General features: G+C 47.4%; 1 protein-coding gene and 2 pseudogenes across 1 annotated transcript; 1 reads left to right on the top strand and 2 right to left on the bottom strand.

Moving 5' to 3' along the window:
- Window positions 1-1,504: 1,504 nt before the first annotated feature.
- LOC103245311 (golgin subfamily A member 6C-like) lies at window positions 1,505-13,650 on the bottom strand. The gene is made up of 18 exons (XM_073011963.1): window positions 13,325-13,650; window positions 11,519-11,638; window positions 9,499-9,579; window positions 8,297-8,335; window positions 7,985-8,035; window positions 7,803-7,884; window positions 7,600-7,706; window positions 6,550-6,636; window positions 6,335-6,442; window positions 6,055-6,142; window positions 5,166-5,650; window positions 4,820-4,885; window positions 3,411-3,486; window positions 2,894-2,985; window positions 2,230-2,332; window positions 2,050-2,147; window positions 1,806-1,959; window positions 1,505-1,719 (listed from the first exon to the last, which is right to left on the bottom strand). Exons 1-18 carry the CDS (start codon window positions 13,406-13,408, stop codon window positions 1,505-1,507), a joined length of 2,136 nt encoding a protein of 711 aa, XP_072868064.1. The 5' UTR covers window positions 13,409-13,650.
- LOC140708575 (uncharacterized) lies at window positions 12,598-13,406 on the bottom strand (annotated as a pseudogene).
- Window positions 13,651-18,905: 5,255 nt separating the features above from the next.
- Window positions 18,906-24,897, top strand: LOC140710404 (MKI67 FHA domain-interacting nucleolar phosphoprotein-like; annotated as a pseudogene).
- Window positions 24,898-25,748: the final 851 nt, after the last annotated feature.

The following is a 25,748-nucleotide window of genomic DNA, read 5'->3' as shown; positions in this document are numbered from 1 at the left end:
GTATGACTGAAATAATTCATTCATCATGTACAGACACATTAACATAAATATGGCACAAAATATGCCTCTAACTGAAACTGAGAGGTACAAAAACATAGTTCACTCTTTGTAAAGAACTTTGTGGGGAAACATAACTCTGTGATTGTATAGACACTTTTCCTCATAACACTTTGAGCTTCACAAACAGTAGATTGCACTGCAGTTTGTAAACATTTTAAGTTGCATAAACTTCCCCTTGATTTTCAAATGTAGTATAATACTGTCTACTAAAACTCCTTTTTGTTTCAACTAATACTCTTACATATATTGGTTTATAATAATGGTCGTTATTATTTTTAAAGTGTTTTTCATTCAAAGAAAAGAAGCAAATTCCTGTGTCAGATTAACCAATGTGGTTGAAGAATAGGTATTAGCCAGAGAGGTCTAGATGGTAAAATCAATCTTCTAGCCTCAAAGAAGCTCCGTGAACATAGAGGAATGCCAGGTGTCACACAGCTTTCCTTCACTCGAATTCGTTCTTGACTAGAGCCTGTATGCCTGTTCCAGGGACGTTTAAACTCTGAAAGGATTTCTGATGATCTTCACTAAATACATTAAGAAGAATATCAACCAGTGCCATTTTGTGTACTGGGACATGTCGTCATGTGATTAAAACAGGTAACATGAACTCTGACATTAAAATGTATTGTGGATATGAAAGCTCTAAGCTAGAAAAGATTTTCCACATCCACAGTCAATGACGGGAGCCTTTCATTCTTCAGAAATAATCCCTTTTAGGTCATTGAGAAAGAGTCCAACTGCTGCAGCTTATGATGCAATATCTTCATGAACCCAGAGCACATACAAATCCTAAGGGTACCCCACACACCTGCCAGAGCAGGCCACTTTCCTCTTCTGTGAGATTTAAAAAGCTCCCCAAAATGTTATCACTCCCATCCCCAATACACAGAAAATAGGGGAAAAGCTGTTTCCAGTTCTCGGCCTTTAAACAACTCTAAATGTCAGTACTCACGGGGGCATATTACAAAGTAAGAAACAGTCCGCACTTGAGGGCAAACCACATATTGAGCTAATGAAGAGCTCACTGTGATTAGGATTCGATCAAACATAATAGCAGAACATAAGCAGATTTTATCTGAATTCTGTAAAGAATATACATGCTGCAATAACATTTAAAAAGCATGGCAGCCTATTGCAAACCAGCAAGAATAGTTTTGTGCAAATAGAAGGTCTGTGTGTGTTTGAACTCCCACCACATAAGGGCAAACTCGATACGCATGCTAATAACCTACAATTATCAGATAAAAAAAACAAAAATGCTAAAGGATGCCAGAGTGAACATCAGGGAAAGAGCCCTCTCCCTTAACTTTTTATAAATAAATTTAAACTCTAAATTGAAACACAAATAAACATGAGGGGCTCTAACATTCAAATGAAATAAATGAATTGTGTAGGGGATTAACCACATTTTTTTGTTGTTGATTTTCAATTTCTTGACCAGCTCTCAGATGATGATGATGTTGATCTCCCTGTTCTCCGCTGCCCGGTAAAAGAATGGGACGCAGGGTTTGCTGGCCAAGCCTGGGTGCTCCTGGGTGTCCTGCATTACGGGAAGCAGCTGCATGATCTTCTGTGCGGTGGGGTTGCCATTGGGAGAACCCTCCCTGGCCTCTCCCGGTGCAGGCTCCATGCTGTCGGCCAGGCTCACCTCACAAAGCTCTTCAGAGAGAAGGAGGCGGGGGTCTGAGCACAGTGCGAGCCTCCCCTGCTCCTGCCTGCCCACCCCGCCTGAGGGCTCTACTCACCACCCTGCTCCTCTGCAGCCCCAAGCTCTTGGGGGGCTGGGGCCCCTGGAGCGGGCTCATCACCAGGGATCTGGGTAGTGGGGAGGAATTTGTCATGCCCCTCGTGGTCGCCCACGAGTGGCAACACCAGCTCCTGCAGTTCCAACAGCTTCATCTGAAGGGAGGGGTGCTCAGCTGCCATGACTAAGCCGGCACCAGTGCCAACGCCCACCCCACCCCCACGGAGATATTGCATGCCCTCTACCTTCATCTCCTCCTCCTTCTGGGCCAGCCTGATGATATCCTCCTGGTGCCGTGTGTTTGGCACTGCCCCATGGCTCTCATATATGGTGATGTACTCTCCTGCAAGAGGACAGGGCTCAGACACTGGGGCCCATCCGATGGCCCCGCAGCTCCCCATGCCGTGCCCTGGCTTTCTGCTTACTCATGCCCTCTGTTGCTCCAGAGAGCTGGATGAATCCAAGCTCTAGTTTTTCCACCTGCTCCTTCCTGTCCACCTTCTCCTTCGGGAGATTCATAAAGCTGCTCTGGAGCCAAAATAATGGGGTCACATCTTGGGAGTGACCTGTCCTTCCCCGTCCCCACTTTTCTTGGCCCATGCCAGGACTCGCTCACCTTCAGCTTCTCCATGGCCCCCTGCAGGGCCCGGTAGGTCTCCCCACACACAAACTCAAACACAGTCCCTGGGGCCGGGGCCTCAGCCTCTGGCTCCTTCCAAGTCAAGGCCACCAAGTGAGACAGGTATGGGCAACACCGCCTTTGCACCTTCTGCTGTCCACATAGCCATGCCTGCTCCTTCTGGGCAGTGGCTCCAGTGGAGTTGAAAAATGCCACATGAAGGCAAGAGCTGAGTATTCTTGTAGGGGAATACACAAAACAAATGGGGCAGGGAGGTGGAGCACAGCCCCTTCCCTTGGGGTCTCAGAGAGTACACCTGTTGGTCACAGGTGAAATGGTGTCTGAACACTGGCTCCCAGAAGGGGTGAGGGTCCAGAGAAATCAGAAGGTGGGGAAACCAAGAGCATAAGTGGGTCTGGGAGGGACCACAGAGGAAGGTGGCAAAGTGGGGCAGGGAAAGTCAGACTCACCATGGCCTCCTGGCTCTCCAGGTCCTTTGGGATACTTGGCATGAGCTGAGGCACTTCCTCCTCCTCATCGTCCAGATGACCTCCTTCATCTCCTGTGGGGAGGTGGCCAGAGGGGTCCTCAGACAACCCAACTAGGGAGGTATTGCGGGCCCACGTCTCCCCACCCTCACTGTGTAACCCTGATCCAGCCCCTCCCCAGAGGGAAATGAGCTGCTGTTATTTATTTTTCCTTTTAAGAACCAAGATCTTGCTATATTGCCCAGGCAGTCCCACTACCAGTCGGTGTGGGAGTTCTGAACTGCTCCCTTTCTGATCTGGGCCAGTTCACTCATCCTTAGGCAATCTGGTGGCCCCCTGCTCCCAGTAGGTCACCATATTCATGCCGTTTATTGCAGACACCCGGTTGGCATAATGACCAGCTCTTCTAAAGGTTTCTTCCAACCCTTCAATCCTATGCTGCTGACAGTCCCCCCTTCCTCCTGGGGTCTCTCCTCTTCCCCTGAGTGGTCTCCTGTACCTTCTCCAGGGATAGCCATGAGGCTCAACTGGGCCTCTAGGTGTCGATTCTGCTGGCTGGCTGCTTCTAGGTGCTCCTAAGGGAACGGAAAATGAGTGAGAAGGCACCAAGGTTGCCAGGTCGTCTCCCTCGGGCCCCTCTCCTCAGCAACTCCAGCTCCTGGGTCCACTGCAGGTTTGGTGGGCCATCTCAGCCACCGCTTTGCCCCGAGTTTCCTGCTGCTGCAGTTGGTCCATGAGCTGGGTCTGCAGCAGTAACTCCCTGTGCAGCGCCTCCTTCTCGGAGGTCAGCTGCTGATAGGTGACCACGTACTGCTGCGGGTGACCCAGGTACTAGTCTCACTGCTGCGCACACTCTGAGACTCTTGGCTCTTCAGCTCCAGCTGCAGCAAGGCCCTGGGCATGAGGGCATGTGGTGGCTGGCTTCCAGATTCTGGGCCCATTAATAGGGTAGTGAGGGCACTGTGGGGCTCTGTCACCTGCCTGGGCCCCTGGCCCCTTGCTCCAGGCCTAAGAAACTTCCTCCCTTGCCTAGTACCCCATGCCTTCTTCCCAGCCTCAAATATCATTTATTTGGGTCCTTCTTCCCACCATTTAAACTGTAGGCCACAGACTGGTAGAAAAGTAGAGGGAGCCAACCACCATCTGCTAAGTGTGCTACAAGCCTAATGCTTTCCATGTATTCTCTCATTTAATCCTCAGCACCTCTGCAAGGAAATGCTAACTTCCTTTTGAAGTTAAAGAAACAGAGACTTAGAGATGGAAAGTACTTGAATGGTGACCAGAGAAACCAAGGCTCGAATCCAGTTTGAATCTAAGGAGGGTTTTTTGTTTTGTTTTGTTTTGGGACAGAGTGTCACTCTGTGGCTGAGGCTGGAGTGCAGTGGTGCAATCTTAGCTCACTGCAACCTCCACCTCCCATGCTCAAGTGATTCTCATGCCTCAGCCTCCTGAGTAGCCGGGATTACAAGCATGCGCCACCATGCCTGGCTAATTTTTTGTTGTTGTAATTTTAGTAGAGATGAGGTTTCGCCATGTTGGCCAGGCTGTTCTCAAACTCCTGACCTCAAGTGTTTCTCCTGCCTTAGCCTCCCAAAGTGCTGGGATTACAGGCATGAGCTACCACACCGGGCATAAGGAACCTCTTATACCAGTCTCTTTCCCTATAATTGGGGAGCTCCATGCCTCTAGCTGGAATGATGATGTCCAGACCTGAGAGGAGCCCAGGGCTACCAACCTCTAAAATCAGAGGGCAGGAAGCAAGAAACAGGTATAGGGCTACCCTGGAGGGTGCTGAGGTCACCTTCCCTCCAGCTAGAGCTGCCTTTGGCCTGGGACCTCCCCTCCCCAGAGGCTGGTGCCTGCCTCCCAGCCCATTTTGGATGGGGCAGAGGTTACCATCTCCTTCACCTCACTCACCTTCTCCTGCAGCTCCTTTACTCGCTGCTCCAACTGCAGTGCGCTCTTGTTCTCGTTCTGGACAGAGAGAAGCAATCAGTGGCCATCCACTGCAGCTGGAGAACCCTGAACTTGGTGTCTGTCTGTCTCCCATGTCACCGGGAAGGGTGTAGGCAGGTTAGAAAAATCATCCCCTCTCCCCCACAGCCATCAGAGCAGGGACTGATGAGCTCTGGCTCACAGATGTCTTTAGAAGTACCATGTCACGTGAGGGCTACACTGCCTCATTTTACAGGTGGGGAAACAAAGGCCTGGAGGGCTAGGGATGAGGGCAGGCTCCCCAGGTGGGGCAACCCACCAGATCTTTGAAGCTGCACTGTGGCTCAGCCAGCTGCTTGTCAAGCTTTAGGTTCTGGGAGAGTGCGAGCCTCTCCTGCATTCGCAGCCTCTCTTCCTGCTTTCGTAGCCTCTCCTCCTTCTCCCACAGCCTCTCCTCCTGATCCCACAGCCTCTTCTCCTGCTTTTGCAGCCTCTCCTCCTCCTTTCGCAGTCTCTCTTCCTGCTTTTGCAGCCTCTCACCCTGCTCCTGAAGCCTCTCCTTTTGCTCACACAGCCGCTCCGGCTCCCGAAGCCTCCTCTCCTCCTGCTCCCGGAGCCTCTCCTCCTGCTCCTGAAGCCTCTCCTTTTGTTCCTTGCTCAGGAGACTCAAGGCCTGGTTGTTTTCCACCTGGAATTGGAGTTTTCCCACCAAACTCTCCACCTCCTTCCTCAGGTGTTGGGCTTCATCTTGTAGTTGCTCCACCTCAGAGGGCCCTGCTGGGGGCGCTGAGGACGTGGGCTCAGCTGAGAAAGGAAGCAGACAATAAGGGCCTCTGGATTCCTCGTCCCACCCCCTCTCCCCTGAAAAAAAAAAAAAAAAAGAAACAACCCTCCTCTTGATTCACAGCTCCTCTCAGGCTTCCCAACCTTGGCCTCACTGCTAATGATTCCTCACATCCAATGGTGCCAATTTCCAAGCCACTTTCAGATAGAGAGCACTGTGGGTGGCTGACAACGGGCACTCCTCCCTCTTTGCTGATGGGGACCCTGAGGCTCATGGAGATGACAAGGCTTGCTGACTCCTGGCACAGACCACTTTCCCATTGCCTCAAAGCCCTTCCATCCACCCACCTCCCTGGGGCATTCTAAGCCACCCCACAGCCCTCTGATGCCAGTCCTGCTCCCAGGTCACACCAGCCCCACCTTACCTATCTGGTGTTTGAGTTCGGACAAGGTCCTCTCCAGCTCCTGTATCTGATGTATGTCACGCATCTTCTCCTCCTTCAATGTGCGAGCCTGCCCAAAGCACAGGGGGAAGGGGCCCTGGAGAGGGGGCTGGTGGCTGGACAGGCTACCATCTTCCTCTCTGCCCCCACCTCCACAAAGCCCAGACCCATGACCACCTCTGGCTGTACTAGTCCCATTTTACAGATGCCCAGAAAGACCCAGTGACACATCTAAGGTGGGGGCTGAAGGGTCAGGTCTCACCTCCACCGACATTTTCCGCATCCTCTCCTGCCACCGGGCCCTCTCTCCTTTTATATGTTGAGCACACTCGTCTCTTTGCAGCTGGACTTGTTTCAATGACTCTGTTACCTGCAAGAATGGGCACAGAAGTGAGGAAGGGCTGTCACCGGTCCTCACCTGCTCCTGGTCACCTGGGGTCATCTTCCTTCTACATCCCTCCCTCTGCAAAGCCTCACTTGTGTCACGTGTGCGTTCAGCAGCGCCCGCTCCTTTATGGTCTGCCGTAACTGCCGCTGGAGGACTGCTTCACTGCGGCTCGAGGACTGGATGGTGAAGAGTGAGAAGTTTTGATGTGGGGAGCCCGGGCAGTGCCCCTCAAAAGGGCTATCGCTAGGCTCAATATACAACTCAGTCAGTAAAGATCAAGGCATTTCCAAGCCCGTGGTCTGGTTTTTAAAAGAACTCAGTAAAGTTGGAAGGGACAAGGAAAGAGATTTAATTTACAGCTGGCTAATGGAGGCCCAGAGAGATCAGATAATATTACAATTGTTATTACTACCACTGTTTGAACCTAACCAACATATGAGACATTTACTAGGGTAACCTCTATTGCGTAGATGAAAAACATGGAGTATTCGAGGTTAAGTGCTTGCCTAAGATCACTTAGACAGAGCTGGGATTTGAACACCCAGGTCTATCCGATTCTCTAAGCTCATTTTTTCTTGCTAGGTGTGGGGGTACAGATAGAAAGGGGAAAATTAATCTTTTGTTCACTTTTTGAAAGGATGATACATTCGCATCGTCCAAAACTCAGAAGGTACAGAAGGGAAATGTCTCCCAGCCACCCTGTTACCCTCTCCTGAGTTTTTTATGAACACTTGCAGACATGTTTTATGTATAATAGTATGTACACACACACACACACACACACATCTTTCCTCTCTCTACAGAAATGGTGACATACTAAAGGTCCTCTTCTGTACCTTCACAGTACAAGTACCCAATACCCCACCTAGGACTTGGCCAAGGCCACAGCCAGGTAAGGGCAGGGCAGCAACTTGGCCTCTGAGCTCTGTGTCCAGTATTCGCTCCCCACAGTGCCCCCCAACTCACCCACACCAGCTGACTCAGCCCCAGGCTGCCTCTAACAACCATACACAAAGCAGCGAGAAATGAGCATGCTGTCTTCTGGGCAGGACACTGCATCCTGCAGAAGGGAACTTTAGGCTCACTCCTCCATCTGGGAAGCCAGGCTGCCAGGGGACGGGGCAACTGGTTGGACTCACCCTGTCCTCTTCCCACTGCTGTGCACACACAGCAGAGAGAGCCCGCTCCAATTCTTGAATACGCTGTAAGGAGGATTGCAGGCGGCCGGCCAGATCCTTGGACTCTTCTGTAATGAGAGAGGTTGAGATGGGGCCCAAAGGACTCCCCCTAAAGACCTGTCAAAGTGCCAGGTTGAAGGATGATAGGGTGCCCACGTTCCCACCTTCGAAGTGTCTGGCGGCACGTTTAGTATGGTAAAGGGTGGTCTTCAAGTCTGCCTTTTCCAATGTGAGGATGTTGATTGTCTGGAATTGAACGTTTGGGAGAAAAGCCAACCAAGTGCTGAAAGAGAAGGAAAGAACCATTCTCCGGAGGACAGGAGAAAACTCCCCACCCTCCACTCACCTCTAACTGCTCCGTCTGTGCTTTGTGTATTTCACTGTTTGCTTTCTTTTCCTGTAGGAAGAGGAAGACAGAGCTCTTATCCAGGGGAGGCAGAAATGGCACAGCAAGAGACATGCCCCCAGCACGCCACCAATGCCCCAGGACAGGCACACCCATGGGACCAGGTTATCAGGGACCCTGTGGGTATGGGGTGGAATCTGAGGGGTGAGCCTTCTTCCCCAGGCTGGGAATGGGTGAGACAAGACCGGCGCCTCTACATCTCAGTGCCCCTCAAACCCAGCAGTCATGTTGTGAGCAAAGAAATCACATTACTTCTTCCAGCTGATGTTCCACTTCTTTCTTCTGTTGTTTCTGTGGGGAGAGTCAAATTCAGGTGACTGAGGGGGGGCCCCCTCAACTCTATTCCCCAGACCAGGAAGTTGTAGGCGGGGGCCAGGAATGGATTTTAAAGGCAAAGTTCTCAGACCCAGTGGCAACATGAACTGGTCAACCCTCCTCCAGCTCCCAAAGACAGAGGATTTGGGTCTTTGTTGGTTTTTGCCCACAGCCACAGAACTCAAAGTCTGAATCTGGATTCTCTCCAAAGGATAGTAACATAAACCTCTAGAGACGGAGTCTGAGAAAGGCCCTCCCTTCTGCCAGCTTGTGATTTAGAAAGATGTGTTCATTCAACCAACGTTTACTGAGCACATACGGGCCAGGTACGGGTCTTCACAGCACAGATACAGGCCAGAAAAGGACAGACGGGAGCCGTTGGCCCTGAGATTTCCATTCTAGGGGCTTTTTTAAAATTTTTTTTTGAGATGGAGTCTCGCTCTGTCGCCCAGGCTGGAGTGCAGTCGCACTATCTCTGCCCACTGCAAGGTCCGCTTCCTGGGTTTACGCCATTCTCCTGCCTCAGCCTCCCGAGTAGCTGGGACTACAGACGCCCGCCACCTCGCCCGGCTAGTTTTTTGTATATTTTAGTAGAGACGGGGTTTCATCGTGTTAGCCAGGATGGTCTCGATCTCCTGACCTCATGATCCAACCGTCTCGGCCTCCCAAAGTGCTGGGATTACAGGCTTCAGCCACTGTGCCTGGCCCATTCTAGGGGCCTCTAACTCTCGGACACTCAGAGCTAACAGAGACCTTTGATACTCTACCTCCTCCGGAAACACAAGCCCAAGGAGGAGAGCTGGCTAGTCCAGACTCAAAGAGCAAATTAGGGACTGAGTCAGGGCAGAAATACGAAGCCCCTAACAACCCTCACTTCCCTGAGAAGCGAGAACCCCAGGGTGTGTGTGGCAAGGACTGGAGCAGGGGTGTCTGAAGAAGAGAGTCAGCAAAGAGGAGAGTGACAGAAGAGCCATGCTGCATGCTCCTTGCTCTGGGGTCCCTCCAGGTGAACCCCGGGCACTCCAGCTCCCCATTAACTCTTGGCACCAGGGGCCCCAGCCCCTTTCTTCAGGGCCCCAAGGGGAAACTGGAGTCCAGGATTGGCAGCATGGAATCAGGAGACCCCACTGGACTCTTACCAATGATTCTATGTTTTCCTTGAGTTGATTGATTGTTGCGGAGCTTGAGTCCAGGGCTACTTCCAGTTCTTGGTTCCGGCTCTGAGGCGCATGCAGAGAGGAGGAGTTGGAGGAGGGTTGCGGGGAGAGGTAGAGAGAACAATCATTAGGGCTGGGGTGTGTGTGGGCTGTCTCAGCTGGCAGAGGGGCACCCAGCTCCCGCTGTGAGAGGAGGTTGGAGGGCTGGCCTGAAGGGTCACTGCACCTCGGCCCAGGGCCTCCTACCTCTAGATTCTTCAGGGTAGCAGATGATGCAGGGGTAACAAAAATGAGAAATGCAAAAAAAAAAACAAAAAACAAAAAACAAACCAAAAAAAACTTTCATGGGAAACAGTTATGGATATAAAGTACAAAAACAGTAAGTGACTGGGCACAGTGGCTCACGCATGTAATCCCAGAAATTTGGGAGGCTGAGGCGGGTGGATCACTTGAGGTCAGGAGTTTGAGACCAGCCTGGCCAACATGGTGAAACCCTGTCTCTACTAAAAATACAAAGATTAGCCGGGCACCCTGGCAGGTGCCTGTAATCCCAGCTACTCAGAAGGCTCAGGCAAGAGAATCGCTTGAAGCCAGGAGGCAGAAGTTGTAGAGAGCCAAGATCACACCACTGCACTCCAGTCTGGGTGACAGAGAGATTCTGTCTCAAAAAAAAAAAAAAAAAAGCCCCAAATCCCACATGCCTGCTCTGTACATTACTCCCAAATTACTTTTAAACTTTAAGGTATGTGTCACCATTTCCAAGATGATAAAAGATGTGGGGAAGGAAAAAACCCAATCAACAAGCAGGTGAAGAAGCAGACATGAACAGGCTGAAGAATAATGGTGGCAACATAAAACAAGGCAGAGGCAAAGTATCCCCCAAACCAGAGAAGCCTCAGGGGCATGCACAGCTGCAGACAGCAAGCCAGAGAGGGGTCCTGGCACTGTCTCGCCTTCCACATTTTCAATGGGGTAGCACTTCCCCATTGGAGTGGTTAAGGTTGGACACAAGCACCTTCAGAATGTCCTGAATCTACAGGAGGTGACAAGGGAAAAACAAAGGCAGGGGGAGAAAGACAGAAGTGGTTTAGAGAGAAGCAAGAAAGTCAGGGTAGGAGGAAGACGTGGGTTCAGGAAAACAAAATGCTGAAGAAGAGCAGAGGAGATTGAAACCATGGCCTGTGCCATTCTTCCAAATGGCCACCTGCGGCCTTGCCAGGGGCAGGAACAAATAGATGGAAATGTTCCCTGAGTGATGCAGTCACAGGGTGGAGTCACCTGACCAATGCAGCTCTTAATATGCTCACTGGACCCCTCTCCTCAGGCCCAGGATGTGGGCGATGAATCTGGAATGATCCAGACCTCCACCTCCATTAATAAAACCAGACTTCTGAGTAAGGGTTCACTTGAACTAAGGGGGCTCCAGCTAAAAAGCAAGTTTGAAAGACACTGATCTTGTCCAGTATCATCTTACAGAGGAGGAAACTGAGGCCCAGGAGAAGAAGTGATTTTTCTGTGGTCACCCAGCACGCTGGTGGCAAGTTAGATCTTCTCTTACTTCTAGTGCCTGGGACATTCCTCACCACACACTGGAGCCCCCTTCGGTGACTCCTAAAGGGACAGCCTGATGGCAAGTGACTGTACTCATTGGCCCAGGTTCCCTTTGAGACTGAGGATGAGGAAAATCAAACAGCAATGACCATTTCCTAGGTGTCCTGGGTGTTTACAGCAGACCATATACTAGGGATTCACATAAAAACAACAACAATATGAAATCTCATTTAAACTTCACAAATGGAAGTCAAACCACGCTACCCCTATTTTACAGATGTGAAAAGAGAGGCCCAAGGAGCTCAAGCAACTGACACAAATCAGATCCCTAGCAGATGGAGAGGCAGGATTCAAACCGAGAATTCTTAACAAGTAGCCAGCAATCTCAACAATTACCCTCCACTGCCCCTCGGGCCCCCTGTCCCCAGGAGACTGGCCAGCCAAGACTCACATCCCCAGGTGAGTGGCAACCACCAGAAGTGGTTGTCTCAGGGCTACTGCCAGTATTTTTCTTTTTTGTCTTCACTCCTGCAGGAACACCAGGGCTGTTCCTCCGCTGATATTCTTTTAGCTGTGGGAAAGAAGAGCAGTAATACTCATGAGAACTACCAGCCCCTACGGCCACATCCTCCTTTACAGATTTTGCAAAATACTCTTATACACCATCTGATTTAATGCCACCAAGAACTGTACATGGTGTTGCCACAATCACTTAGTGACTGAGAGGGATTGATATTATGGCTAAAAATAAAAGGCAGGGGGGGCCAATAATGGAACTTAAACTCAGTCTTCTGACTCCAAGCTCTGGGATTTTACCATGAATCAGCAGCTGCCAGGGACCAAAACCAGAGGCAGTGGTAGAAAAGTCAACATTAAGTAGGCAGGAACTGTACGCTGTGCGGTTTGGAGTCATACATCCTCACACGTCTGTAAGTGTGAAGAAGTGCACCGGGACCTCTCAAACTTTTATATCAATGTGTCCTCATGGCAGAAGGCAGCTTTTTTTGTTAAATCTGGGAATTTATCAGAAAGAGGACAACCAAGTCTCATTTCAGAGAGAAGTCTGGTATACTCTTAGAAACGTATGTGACTGTCATCCCTAAGTACATTAATGTTTTTCCTCTCTCAAGAGAATCAAGGGAAACTGGTGCTTTAGAAAGATCTCCCACATTTATCCTGTGGCACTCAAAGTGCCCCAGGTTGAGATGATATGAGGAAGATTCAAGGTGTCAAGTTCAGTTTCCGAAGATCTATTCCACAGAAGATGAGCAAATCTCACTTCAGAGACCAGTGATTGAAGCTCTCTCTGGTCCCAGAACCATGGAGAATTAGAATGTGAGGTGGAGAACTCAGAAAAAAATGTTAAATTCTCTTTGGAGAGTAGAAGGCTGGGAGAAAACCAAACCAAATTCGTTCTCCCATTGCCACCCAGAGATACTGTCAACATTTTGAGCTCACGGGTGAAGTGTAGGCTTTTCACACTGCCAATGTCTATGTGAAGGGAGTAAGGCAGCCTGAAACCTCTTTCCCCTAGGTCCCATAGTCCCCATTCCCCTTCCAGCTGGAAATTTGTGCTGTGACCCAAGGAACCAGAAATGGGGTGAGAATGCTTAGGGCACAGGGTCGTAAGATCAATGGCCGGTCTTGCAGCAGTAATGACAGTTCATAGGGGGACTGTGACATCACTACATTCCACTCCTCCTGGGGGTGGGGGAAACCATATCAGTGCAATGGCTGAGTCACCGATCCATGATGGTGGAGGGGGACATAGAGCTGGGACCCAGGTCCTTGGAGACACCAGTCCAAAGAGCCCAGGGAGGTTGGGCTTGGGTCAGCAGGAGGGGAGAGTAGAATCTGCAGCAGGGAACCCCAGGAATCACCAGTTCAAAGTCACCCAGGGATGAATGGCAATGGGGGGGCCTGGGGCTGGGGGGACCCACGTCCTTGGAGAGGTGAGCCCAAAGAACCCAGGGAGGTTGGGCTTGGGGTGGCAGGATGTGAGGGCTGAGTATGGAGTGGGGAGCCCCAGTAGTCACCCACCCAAAGTCACCCTGGGGTGATTGGTGAGAGCAGGGGCTGGGCTGCTTGCTGAAGGAGTGGGACTGACTGCCAGGACTTTGGTGGGGGGATCCCAGAGGTGTCAGGGTTGGGGGCCCCAGCCCGGTGTGCCTCAGGAGTGGTATGGACTCTGGCAGTGGTCTTGTCATTGGAGGGGATCTCTGGCTGGATTGGGGGGCCACGACCTGGTGCTTTTTACCTTTTTCTTGGCTGCTGCCAATTTGCTCTCTCGAGTTTCTTCTAACATCGCGGGGTGGGGAGGGAGGCAGGGTTGGGGCCACATCAGGGAACACCTCCAGTCACCTAACAGTCAGCTGTGTGACTGAGCCAGAGGAGGCGTAACCAGGAACCCAATAGAACACAGAAAAGGGGTGTGGCCTTAATGCTCTAAGTCCATTGGTCAGTGAGAAAGATGAAAGGGAAAGGAGGCGTGGCCAGACAGCAGTGTGTCCAGAGGAACCTGTGGCATCACAAAGGAAGCTGCCCATGCAACTGCTGTCCCCGCCCACTTGGGGTGAGGGGCGGGGCCTGCTTACTCCAGGAGAGGGGATGGGCCAGCTTTTTTATTTTAAACTTTAAAAAAATACATGTTTATATTTTGTATATTTGTGTGTCAGTGTGTGTGTGCCTACGTGTTCCTCCAGAGCTGTCTTCATTATCCAGCTTCTATGCATGGTCTATGATTTTGGCCTACATTATTCATCTTCAGATGGAGTACAGGAATTACATGTATTATCTCTATTGAGACACAAATTCTATAAAAATGTAAAATTCATAGTATGTCTGATGATTAATGAAGCAGACTATATTATCCAACCTTCCAATAAGATAAAATCATCACAAGCAATTCTCTCTTTTGGAAAAACATTTCTCTTATTCTCCTACATTATTAAGATTTTTCTTAAAGCAAGAAACATGTCTAATATCTTTAAAAACACAAAGCTTTTGGGTCAGGAGCAGTGGTTCACCTTAGTTCAGGAGTTCAAGACTAGCCTGGGCAACATGATGAAACCCCATCTCTACTAAAAATACAAAAATATCCAGGTGTGGTGGCACGTACCTGTAATCCCAGCTACTCAGGAGGCTGTGACAGGAGAATCACTTGAATCCAGGAGGCAGAAGTTGCAGTGAGCTCCAACATCGAGCAACTGCACTCCAGCCTGGGCAACAGAGCGAGACTCCATCTCAAAAGAATAAAATAAAATAAAATAAAATAAAAAACTAAAATAAAGAGAAACACAAAACTTTAGATTTAATAAGCACTCAAAGCTCTTTACCAGTTTAAAGCAAATACAAGGCCTGCTTTTCTAGAATCACCTGGCCTCTCTAAGCCTTGCAAATGAAACTGATTTTCTCACTTGATACTTGGCTATGACTTGCAATCGTGAAAATCAAGAATTGTGTTATGTCACTGTGTATTGCTACCTGAATTCCACACTATGCTGGGATCAACGGTTGAATCTTTCATGATTCCCTCCATGATCTCGGAGCTTCTTATCCCACACCAAACTAAGCTTTTTTCTAGAGTTCTACCATTTACAGTTAGTAGACAAGAGGGTTCTCAATAATGTAGTCTCTGGACTAGCAGCACCAGCAGAACCTGAGAACTTTTTATAAGTGCAAATTCTCAGGCCCCACCCTGGACCTGGTGAATCAGTAACTCTGGAGTAAGGCTCAGCCATCTGTGCTGCAGGAATCCCTCTGGGTGTTCAAGAACCTCTGGCATACAACAGGTAGAAAAACGTGTTTCCTTCTGAAGGTCCAAAGCCAGGGATACCATATGTTGGGTCTTGATATGAAACAATGACATGCAATTAAAAGACATAAATCTCCCTCCTGCTCCCACCCTCCATCCAATGTGTTCTATTTTTATGAGTTAAATAAGAAAACAAGTGGCAATCAGAGATTCAGTCTAAAAAGTATATTTACAATGTCAGTTCTCATCCAGCCTGATCTCATACACCACCATTTATACCCTCTTACCTCTCAAGTTTTAAAAACATATCTTCACAGTGTAAGTCACAGGCACACTAGCAGTTCTATAATAAAACACCAAGTAGACTGGAATGTCCAAACTTACTAGAGAAGAAAAGTGGAATCAATGGCTATATTTTCAAATTGTATTCAACAGGGAATATAAGTGTTGAATTTTTTTCACCTTCGTACTTCCAAGTTAATAGAATTAAACCAGAATACTCCATTCTTTCACAGCCTCTAGCCAGGCAAAATCTTCCTGTATTACTTCTCAGTTTCAATGGATATAAAGCAGAGTCCTCCTAGGTACATTTTGTATACCTGTAAAGATGCAGAACTAAACACTTCCATCTGTTCAATATTAAAACAAAAGACCTGTAAACCCTGGATAGTAAAAGTAATACTTCAGCAGTAGCACCAACGCCTCAAATATGAAAAGATACCAAGAATGCCACTAGCAAACAAAAAGAGCTCAAGGCCGGGAGCAGTAGTTCACGCCTGTAATTCCAGCACTTTGACAAGCAAAGGTGGGAGGATTACTTGAAGTCAGGTGTTAAAGACCAGCCTGGGCAGCATAGCAAATTCACAGCTCTATAAAATTTTTTAAAATTAGCTTGGCATGGTAGTACACACCTGTAGTCCCAACTACTTGGGAGGCTGAGGTAGGAAAATTGCTTCAGCTCAGGAGGACAAGGCTGCAGTACCTATGATCATGCCACTGCACTCCAGCCTTGGTGACAGAGGAAGACCTAGATAATTACAGTCTGTCCTGCTCCTATTTACATTAAAATCACTAATTTAATTGCTTTCAATCAGCAGGAAAAAAATTAAGTGAAATGTGACTTTGGAGGTTGGCCAGAAAATAGGCAATGGAGAAACAGGCACTTCCCACAAGAATGAAAATGAACAATAAGCATATAGAAAAGATTCAAGGCCGGGTGCGGTGGCTCACGCCTTTAATTCTAGCACTTTAGGAGGCCAAAGCTGGTGGATCATCTGAGGTGAGGAGTTTGAGACCAACCTGACCAACATGGTGAAACCCTGTCTCTACTAAAAATACAAAAATTAGCCAGGCACAGTGGTGGGAACCTGTAATCCCAGCTACTCAGGAAGCTGAGGCAGGAGAATCACTTGAACCCAGGAGACAGAGGTTGCAGTGAGCCGAGATCACACTGTTGCACTCCAGCCTGGGCAATAGAGCAAGACTCTACCTCATAAAATAAAAAAAGAAAAATTAAAAAAAGGTTCCAAAGCACTAGAAACCAAACAAATGTAATGAAAACAATGAGATTTTCTGCTTAAATACCAGCAAAGAGGACAAATGGAAGGCGGACACTGGAGCTCCGCCCCTGTTGGTGGGAGTGTAAACTGAACCAATGTTTTCTGCAGTATAATTTGAAAATTTCTACTAAAAATCTTAAAACTGTTTTATGTTATTTTCCTTCAGAAATTCTACTTCTATGAATTCAGCTGAAAAATGCTTGCTTGAATTCATTAAAAATATATATATATAAGAAAATTTACTTCAGGGGTGGCAATGATTAACTTAATATACATCAAGCTTTTAAAAATGATGATGACAAGGATATATTTACTGCCATAGAAATATGCCCAAAACATAGCGACAAAAGACTATATGTTATGATTCTACTTTTTAAAATGTTTATATGCATAAAAAAGTACAAAAAGCAACAAACCAGAATGTTTTGTGTGGCAAAATTAAATACTTTTCTTAATATTTTGTCTTCCAAATTATTACAAAAAGAATGCGATTTTCTTTATAATCAGGGAGAAGTATTGTTTTCATTATATTTAAATTTCTTTTCTTTTCCTTATTTTTTCTCATGTATGTATCACATGTACTCTAGAGAGCTTGAATCCCTACCTCTTGAGGTAAATCAGACCATTTCTGTCTCTGTCAACTTGCCTTTCTTGGACAGTTCAAATCAATGGAATTATGTAATACATGGTCTCCTGTCTGGCTTTTATACTTAGCTAATGTTTTTGAGGTTGGTCCATGACATATAATAGGTTTTGGTAATTTGTTCCTTTCATTACTGAGTAGAAGTCCATTGATGGATATACCACATTTTGTCAGCAGAGAGCATTTTAAACCTCGATTTCAATTTCCTGTGGTCTAAATGAAACCCTTGGAACACAGGACTTCTAGGGAAAGCTGCTGTGCATGTCAAAACAACTACTTAGCAGAACCAGCTTTGTCATCAGGAGCCTGAGCTGCTGCAGACATTTTTATTATTTTGCAACTTCTTTTTTACAAGCAACTTTTGTTCTACTACTACACATCAGGACTTTTGAAGCATCTGATACATCCATCGAATAAGTATGAGCATGTGTCTCAGTGGACAAGTGAAACCATCTATGCTACACTGCATATTTTTTCCTGCCCCAGACTGGACCAGGGAATCTCTCAACTTTCTAGAATACCCTGTCTCCACTGACAAAGCTGAACAGTATTAAAGACCCTGCTGCCTTTGTTAGGTAGATTTGGAGGGGAGGCCCAGCAGCAAGGGTGGAGAGGAAAAAGAGAGGGGAGCTTGTGGAACAGGAAGCCCCCCTGGGGTCCGCGCATGGTTCCCCACTGTTGAGGATGTTGTGGATGGGGAAGTGCTGATGGTGTCCCAAGGCAGCCTAGCACCTCCACTGGGCCCAGAAGGTCTTGACTTTGGACCCTTACCCATGTTCCAGAAGTGTTTAAAAGCTGTTTTTGGTTTTGTTCTTTTCCTAAATAATCATTACTTGGTAGTTAGTTATTAATCTTTCTTTGGGAGAGGGACAGGGCTTTAAAACTGAAGAACATAATTTTCTTTTTTTTTTTTTTTTTTTTTTTTTTTTTTGAGACGGAGTCTCGCTCTGTCTCCCAGGCTGGAGTGCAGTGGCCGGATCTCAGCTCACTGCAAGCTCCGCCTCCCGGGTTTACGCCATTCTCCTGCCTCAGCCTCCCGAGTAGCTGGGACTACAGGCGCCCGCCACCTCGCCCGGCTAATTTTTTGTATTTTTAGTAGAGACGGGGTTTCACCGTGTTCGCCAGGATGGTCTCGATCTCCTGACCTCGTGATCCGCCCGTCTCGGCCTCCCAAAGTGCTGGGATTACAGGCTTGAGCCACCGCGCCCGGCCCATAATTTTCAATAAAATACAAAAAATGGAAAAAAGTTACTTTGTAAACAATTTGCTATACAAACCAAATGGGAGCTATTGAGAATCTCAATAAAATGTTAAATGCATTTGCTGCTGTTAGAAGAAACAAAGAAAAAATTTAGAAGAAATAAAGAAAAAAATGCATTTGCTGGCAGTAGTACCATTTGCCTAAGGTTGGGTCGCTGTGTCATCATACTGTGGTGGGGGTACGTGTCGTGTATATGTGTGAAACTTTTCATCTCAAGATAGGTCATAATCTTAGCTGCAGTTTTCCTTCCAAATAGGGTTACAAAGTAGTAAAACATGGACTTGGAAGTGAGAGACCTGAGTGAATCAGCACAGCTTAAAGAAAAATCCAATAAAACTAACTTTTAACAATCCTGAGGTTGGTTTTTGAAACAGATACAATTATTTACTCTAAGCATCTGGTTATGATCTTGAATCAATAATACATACTGTCGTGACCCTTTTTTTTTTTTAATGGAAATAGATGTTTCATCCAGAAAACCCCGAAACACTGACTTTTTTTTTTTTTTTTTTTAAGACAGGGAGTCACTCTGTTGCCCAAGCTGGAGTAGAGTGATGGATCTCAGTTCACTGCAGCTGGCCTTCCACCTCAGCCTCCCAAGTAGCTGGGACCACAGGCGCCACCGCGCCCGGCTAATTTATTGTATTTTTTGTACAGCTAGGATTTTGCCATATTGCCCAGGGTGGTCTCAAACTTCTAGGCTTAAGTGGTTCACCCACTTCAGCCTCCCAAAGTGCTGTGACTACAGGCGTGAGCCACTGTGCCTAGCCTGCAGTGACTTTTTAAAACTTAAGTTCAAGCATCTCTTCTTAACCCCTTTAATTGGAGGTATCTCTTCTCTCATTCTCATCTTTGGTGTTCCCCCCAGAGTTCACTGCTGACTGGATGTACAACATACATTTCAAAGTCAAGGCTGCGTGCAGTGGCTCATGCCTATAATCGCAGCACTTTGGGGGTCCAAGGCAGGAAGATTGCTTGAGTCCAGGAGTTCGAGATCAGCCTGACCGACAGGCAGAAACCCCATCTCTACTAAAAATACAAAAATTCGCCAGGTGTGGTGGTGCATGCCTGTAATCCCAGCTACTCAGGAGGCTGAGGCAGGAGAATCGCTTGAACACAGGAGGTAGAGGTTGCAGTGAGTTGAGATCGTGCCATCGCACTCTAGCCTGGGCAAAAAGAATGAAACTCCATCTCAAAACAAACAAACAAAACAAAACACAAAAACAAGAACAACTTTCTCATGGAATAGTCTATGTGCACCACCTACTTAACCTACTGAATGAAACCCAGATCCTTTCTTATCCTCCCAGTGTGGCACTGTTTCAAGGTTCAGACTATCCAGAAATAAAAGAACTGGAAATAGCAAAGGCTATACATTTGTGTAGTTTGAGTCTGAGGATGTTGCCAAGATAGTTGCTGAAACAATGAACAACTACCTGTTTGGTGAAAGACTCTTGGAGAGTCATTTTATGCCACCTGAAAAAGTACAGAAAGAACTCTTTCAAGACTGGAATATTCCATTTAAGCAGCCATCACATCCATCAGTGACACGTATCATCAGAATTGGCACTTACACAAAAGCTACAGATGGAGGAGCGAATTAAAAGGAAAGAAGGATTACTCGGGAAGAAATTAGCTTAAGAAGGAAATGATGATGATGTTCCTTCTTTGATTTTACAGAAAATGGAAAGGATTTCAAAAAACAAATCATCAGACATCTACAAAAGGCCAGGTTTTATGTAAGAAGAAGAAAAAAAAAAAAAAAAAGGAGAAGAAGAAAAAGGTACTCCTGAGAAGACTGTGGATACCCAGATACCCAGGGCCCCACATCGGTTTGTACATCAACGTTTTTAGAGAGATGAAAATCTGAAGTGGCTGAAATGAATGATGATGAAGATAACGAAATAGTTTTCAAACAGCCCATATCCTGTGAGACTCAAACACCTACATGTTCACAGAAGAAAAAAAAAAGACGAAGAAAAAGCAATCTGTGATTTTCAATGTATTATATATAAGATTTCTTCTGAAAAAATATTTTTATGAGAAAAATACAAAAAATTAGCTGGGCATGGTGGCTCACGCCTGTAATCCCAGCACTTTAGGAGGCCGAGGCAGGTGGATCACTCGAGCTCAGGAGTTCGAGACCAGACTGGGAAACATGGAAAAACTCCGTCTCTACTAAAAAATACAAAAAATTAGCTGGGTATGGTGGCACATACCTGTAGTCCCAGGTACGTAGGAGGCTGGGTGGGAGCATTGCTTAAGCCCAGGAAGTAGAGGCCGCAGTGAGCCGAGATCATGATGCCACTGCACTCCAGCCTGGGCGACAGAGTGAGACCCTGTCTCAAAAAAAAGAAAGAAAGAAAGAAAAAGAAAAAAAAAAAAACAAAGTGGAAGCATCTGTATGCGTGATTGAAGTCATGCTTTCCATCTGTTTTTCCCACCTTCCCTTTTTTCTCTCTAAAACACTGTATCTTAAACTTTTCCCTATGTTATCAAGTACTCATAAGCATTATTTGAATGGTTGTATCAGAATCCATTATCTGGACTCATTGTCATTTAGCCATCTGCGGTTGCTGGAGATACTGCCCTTTCTGCCACACTCAGTCACCCTTCTGACCTTGCTGTGTCCAGTTACCTACTAATACACACACTGGTCATTTAGGACTTAAAGTTAAGAATAGTTATCATGGTTTCTAACACTTCAAAAAGAATGTATCTTCCTAAAAATAGAATGGCTTGGAGGTTATACTATTAAAGCAAAATAGACAAATCGATGTTGAAATTACTGTTTTACTTTCTTTTTGTGTCTATTTTCACTTCTCTGTCATTTTGATGGATATAGTTTCATTTGGAAGGATTTTTATTTCAAAACAGAAACAGCATATGACATGAGAACGGGAACTCTGAAAGGTTCAACTTTCTAGTTTACTAAGTTTGTCACAAAAGCTACTGATAGTCAATCATGAGTGGCCTGTATTGAAAGTGAGTTCACATTATGTACATCTCAAGCACTATACTTTTTATCAGATATAGAAAAATAGGTGGTGTGTTTGGAAAGGTATTCGACTAAGAGTCAGGAAGCTTGACTGTTAGTCCCAATCCTGCTTCTCCAGCTGAGCGCCCGTAGGTAATAATTCAGCAGCCATTTCTTAAATACCTAATGAATTTCAGGCGTTGTAGTTGGGCTGGGAATATAGACATAGATACTGCATTCATGATTCTCCAAGGCTCCCTTCCTCACCCGGCTCACAGTGAGCTTTCTTATGCATTGGGTAAATTTGTCTCCTAACCGGCCCCAACTCTCTCTCCAACCTGCTTCCCAGGGCAGTTGTGAGGATCAGATGAGGGAGAATATGTGTGAAAGCAAATTGAAAATGATTTTAAAATGCAATAAAAATATGATCCATGGAAAAGTATTTAAAGATCCTTAGAATTTTAAATAAACAGTACATTAGGCTGGGCACTGTGGCTCACACCTATAATTCCAGCACTTTGGGAGGTCAAGATGGGCAGATCATGAGGTCAGGAGATTGAGACCATCCTGGCCAGCATGGTGAAACCCTGTCTCTACTAAAAATACAAAAATTAGCTGGACATAGTGGTGCATGCCTGTAATTCCAGCTACTCAGGAGGCTGAAGCAGGAGAATCACTTGAACCAAGGAGTCAGAGGTTGTGGTGAGCCATCACGCACTGCACTCCAGCCTGGGTAAAACAAAACAACAACAGCAAAATTACATGAACCTGAATTTTCTATGGTTTTGATTTTAAATAGATAAGAAAATTTTATAATGTTCCACTGATATGGTTGAAAATCTTGGCTTGATTATTCTCCAAGAAAATGATACAGTGGCTTATATGATTAATTTTCTAAAATTGCTAGCCAAAAGAAACCAAAGCCTTTTTTGAGTTGAATGACTGGATCAAAGGAGCGTTGAACTGTATAACGGAGAAATGTTTGTTTTCTGTGTTCACTAACAGCTTGCCTTTGTTTGATTCCAGCTGCAGCATATCATGAGTGATGAGGTCTGTGAGCAGGTGACTGACCTTTACCTGTCAGAAGATAATAATGGGGTCACCAGAGGCCAGCCAAACACACAGAACTCAAGGAGCCTCCTGGAGTCAACGTATCAGTGGAAAGCTGAGCAGCTAATGTCAGATGAGAATTGATTTAAGGTGAGAGTGGCTCAGGTAGTCAAACACCTTGCTGGTGACAATGTAAGTTGTTAGGATTCTCTGAACCAGAAGTTAAAGTCAGGGTACTTTGACCCGTTACTTTACTCCTGGAACTTTTTAGAGTTCCCAACGAGTTCACCAGAGAAATACAAAGTGGAAGTAACTATCTTCCTGGACAATCTACTTTGTTTCTTTCTTCCTTTAAAAAAAAAAAAACTAGTTACGCATGATTTTCACAATTTTATATTCTTTTTCTCTGAATATCATAGTACACTTTGTAAATATTATTGTTAGAAAAATATTGGTGCATGAAATCCATGGTCATGGTCATTACAGAAAAGAAAACAGGCCTGGCACACATGGTTCACACTTGTAATCCCAGCACTCTGGGAGGCCGAGGTGGGCGGATCACTTAAGACCAGCTTAAGCAACATGGCAAAACCCCATCTTTGCAAAAAATACAAGAATCCAAAAATTAGCCAGGTGTGGTGGCATGTGCCTGTAATCCCAGCTGCTCAGGAGACTGAGGCGGGAGGATGGCTTAAGCCTGTGAGGTCAAGGCTACAGTGAGCCCTGATCATGTCACTGCACTCCAGCCTGGGTCACAGAGCAAGACCCTATCTCCAAAAAATAAAAGAAAAAAAAAATGCAGATAACCAAAACAAGTCATCTTAGAATTCTTTCCTGAAATTACCATTGATTACATTTCTAGACTTTTCTATGTTTGAGTATATATTTTGAAAAAGTTAATACTGGACAAACGGTTTTTAACTTTTTTTTGAGACAGGGTCACGCTCTGTTGCACAGGCTGGAGTGCAGTGGTGAGATCACGGCTCACTGCAACCTCTGCCTCTTGGGTTCAAGTGATCATTATGCCTCAGCCACCCTAGTAGCTGGAATTACAAGCATGTGCCACCACACTGGCTAATTTGTATATTTTTAGTAGGGCTGCGATCCCTGTGTGTCTCTGGGCCAGCAGGCTCTTCCCCTCTGTAGACCTCAGTGTTCCCCTTCTAGAGAACGGGCAGAATTTCCTTCAGAAAATACTTGCTCATCTGTTGGGTCCATAGAGAGGAATGGGGAATAGAGCTTTAGCAAGGAGCTGGACGGAGGCCAGAAGCAGTCAAGATCAGAGGGATGAGAGGGTTCCATCACCTACCTGATTGCCCAGGACCTCACTGAGTCCTCACATGCATGACAAGATCTGTCCCACCAAGTCAGGGGCAACACCCCTCAGCTCTGTCCCAGTACCAGGGCTGTAAGAAGCCCATATCTCCTCTTGGGGCCTCCTGATAGGATGACTTCTCCCAGCTCATGCCATCCAAACAGGGAGAGCTGGTCCACGCCCAAGTTAGGAGAGCGCTGGGCAAATCAGTCCCCTCCAGCCACACAGAGCCTGAAGCTGCTCTCCAAGGACCCCTCAGTCACAGAAGGTGCTGGTCCTCCTACAGTGCTGCCCCACACCCACCACCACAGCCTCCTGGGGGTGCAGTCAGGGGTGCCCTCCTTTGGGCTCTGCCCTCACACCCACTCCTACACAGCTACTCTCCGTGCCGGCCGCCCCAGAGACCAGATTGGTTTGGGCTTCCACCTCCACAGGTCTGAACTACCATCTCTTCTGCTCCCCAGAAAGCCAACTCCCGGCAGACAGGCCATGTTCCCTCTTCATTCCTCAACACAGAGGGCCCATCACAACCCTCTCAGCAGACGGTAGAGCTCCCCACGCATCCTCTTAAAGAGGCTTCACCTTTGATGGCCACAAGCCCCACCATGACCTCCTCCCAGGGAGTGAATTTGGACAAAATAAAACATAAAAGCAGCATCTATTAAATTACCAGCAACATTTCCTACTAGGATTAACTCTCGGAGTGAGCAGTGTATTCCATTAGATGGATCAGTGCAGGGGTTAGCAAGCGTTTTCCGTAAAGTGCCAGAAGGAAACTCTTTAAGGCTCCCCAGACCACTGGCTTTTAGTCACCACCTACTCAAACCCTCCCCTGTAGCAAGAAATCAGCCCTAGGCAAGATGTCAACAATTGAGTGTGGCCACATTCCCGGGAAACTTTCTTTATGGACGTGGAAGTTTGCATGTCACGTACTTCTCATGTGTCACAAGATACTATTCTACTTTCCATGTATTCTACCATTTAAACATGTAAAAGCCATTCTTTGCTCGTGGGCCACATAAAAACAGGCAGCAAGAAATTTGACCATGAGACCAGCGGCGGCTGACCCCCAGATGGAGCGTTAGAGCTTGGGTGCGCGCCCCACCCCAGGTGTTCCAGGAGAGGGAGTGCAGGCTGATGCCGCCTCCACCCCCAGCTCTCTAGGGGAGAAGGCGGAGCTGGTGCTGTATGAAGTTTGGCTGCAGATCCTGGGCCAGCCCTACACCAAGGCCTTGGAGGACAAAACCAGCCCTGAGTTCTGGGCACTTTAGGGGAGCTGACCGGATGGGTGAAGTGGGGGGATCGGGGGAGAGGCCTTGGGAAGACGGGCAATGACTGGACAAGGCTTTGGTGAGCTGTGACCCTCTCCATCCTCTCCTGACTCCCCAGCTGACCTTCGTCCTGAGACCTCTGCCGAACTTTGACCAAGTGCTGGTGGAGGAATTCCAGTGCGTCCGGGGTGGCCCTGGGTGACCCAGGGCTCAGACCTGGGTTCTGGGGTTGAGAGCAGGAGGCTGGAAGAGATGACCGCCCTTAGGCCTCCCAGGCTGCCCAGCCTCCTGAAGTCTGTGATAATCCTCCCACCAGGCTGGACCCACTGACCGCCAGAGTGGGTGCCACCTTCTTCAGTGCAGTGCCAGCCCAGGCTCTTGTGTGGGACTGTGTGTGTCAGGGTCTGCACACCTGCACACCCTGGGGGAGACAGAGGGCCTCTTGGTAGAGATGGTCATCCCAGACCTCGGTCAGTAACTCCTTCCCTCTGCAGGCCCCCTCCGTCTGTCCATTGGCCTCCTCCCTTGGGCTCGCTGCCTCCACATGCCCTAATCTGAAACCTGCCTCCCTTCCTCATGGAGCCCTCCAAGATGCTCCTAGCCCCAGCTCCGTGGTCCCGCAGCAACTTCTGGGCCCGGATTCTCCCTTCTCAGAAGTCTGGGAGGCAGGGCCCCCGCCTGGCCATAGACTTCTTGGTCTGCTCTAGGCACTCCTAGCCCCAACCTGCTGGACGCCTCCATCCCTGGCTATGCTGTGGCTCTTCTCATTCTAGGCCTCCTGCTCGTCACATTTGCCCTTGTCCTAGTGAGTGTCTGGCTGGGCCCAGACTCCTTCCAGAGGGGCAGGCTGA

The sequence above is a fragment of the Chlorocebus sabaeus genome, chromosome 26, assembly GCF_047675955.1.
Source record: "Chlorocebus sabaeus isolate Y175 chromosome 26, mChlSab1.0.hap1, whole genome shotgun sequence".
Classification (NCBI taxonomy): domain Eukaryota; kingdom Metazoa; phylum Chordata; class Mammalia; order Primates; family Cercopithecidae; genus Chlorocebus; species Chlorocebus sabaeus.
Note: the sequence above shows the minus strand (reverse complement) of the source record. Positions and strands in the feature narration are given on the sequence as shown.

Excerpts from the sequence above, each read along its gene's own strand:
- LOC103245311 (XM_073011963.1), bottom strand. The coding sequence starts at position 13,408 with ATGTGGCCCCAACCCTGCCTCCCTCCCCACCCCGCGATGTTAGAAGAA. Across the intron at positions 11,639-13,324 it reads TGGCAGCAGCCAAGAAAAAG|CTAAAAGAATATCAGCGGAG; the intron begins GTAAAAAGCACC and ends TCTTTCCCACAG. Across the intron at positions 1,720-1,805 it reads GGCTGCAGAGGAGCAGGGTG|AGCTTTGTGAGGTGAGCCTG; the intron begins GTGAGTAGAGCC and ends TTCTCTCTGAAG.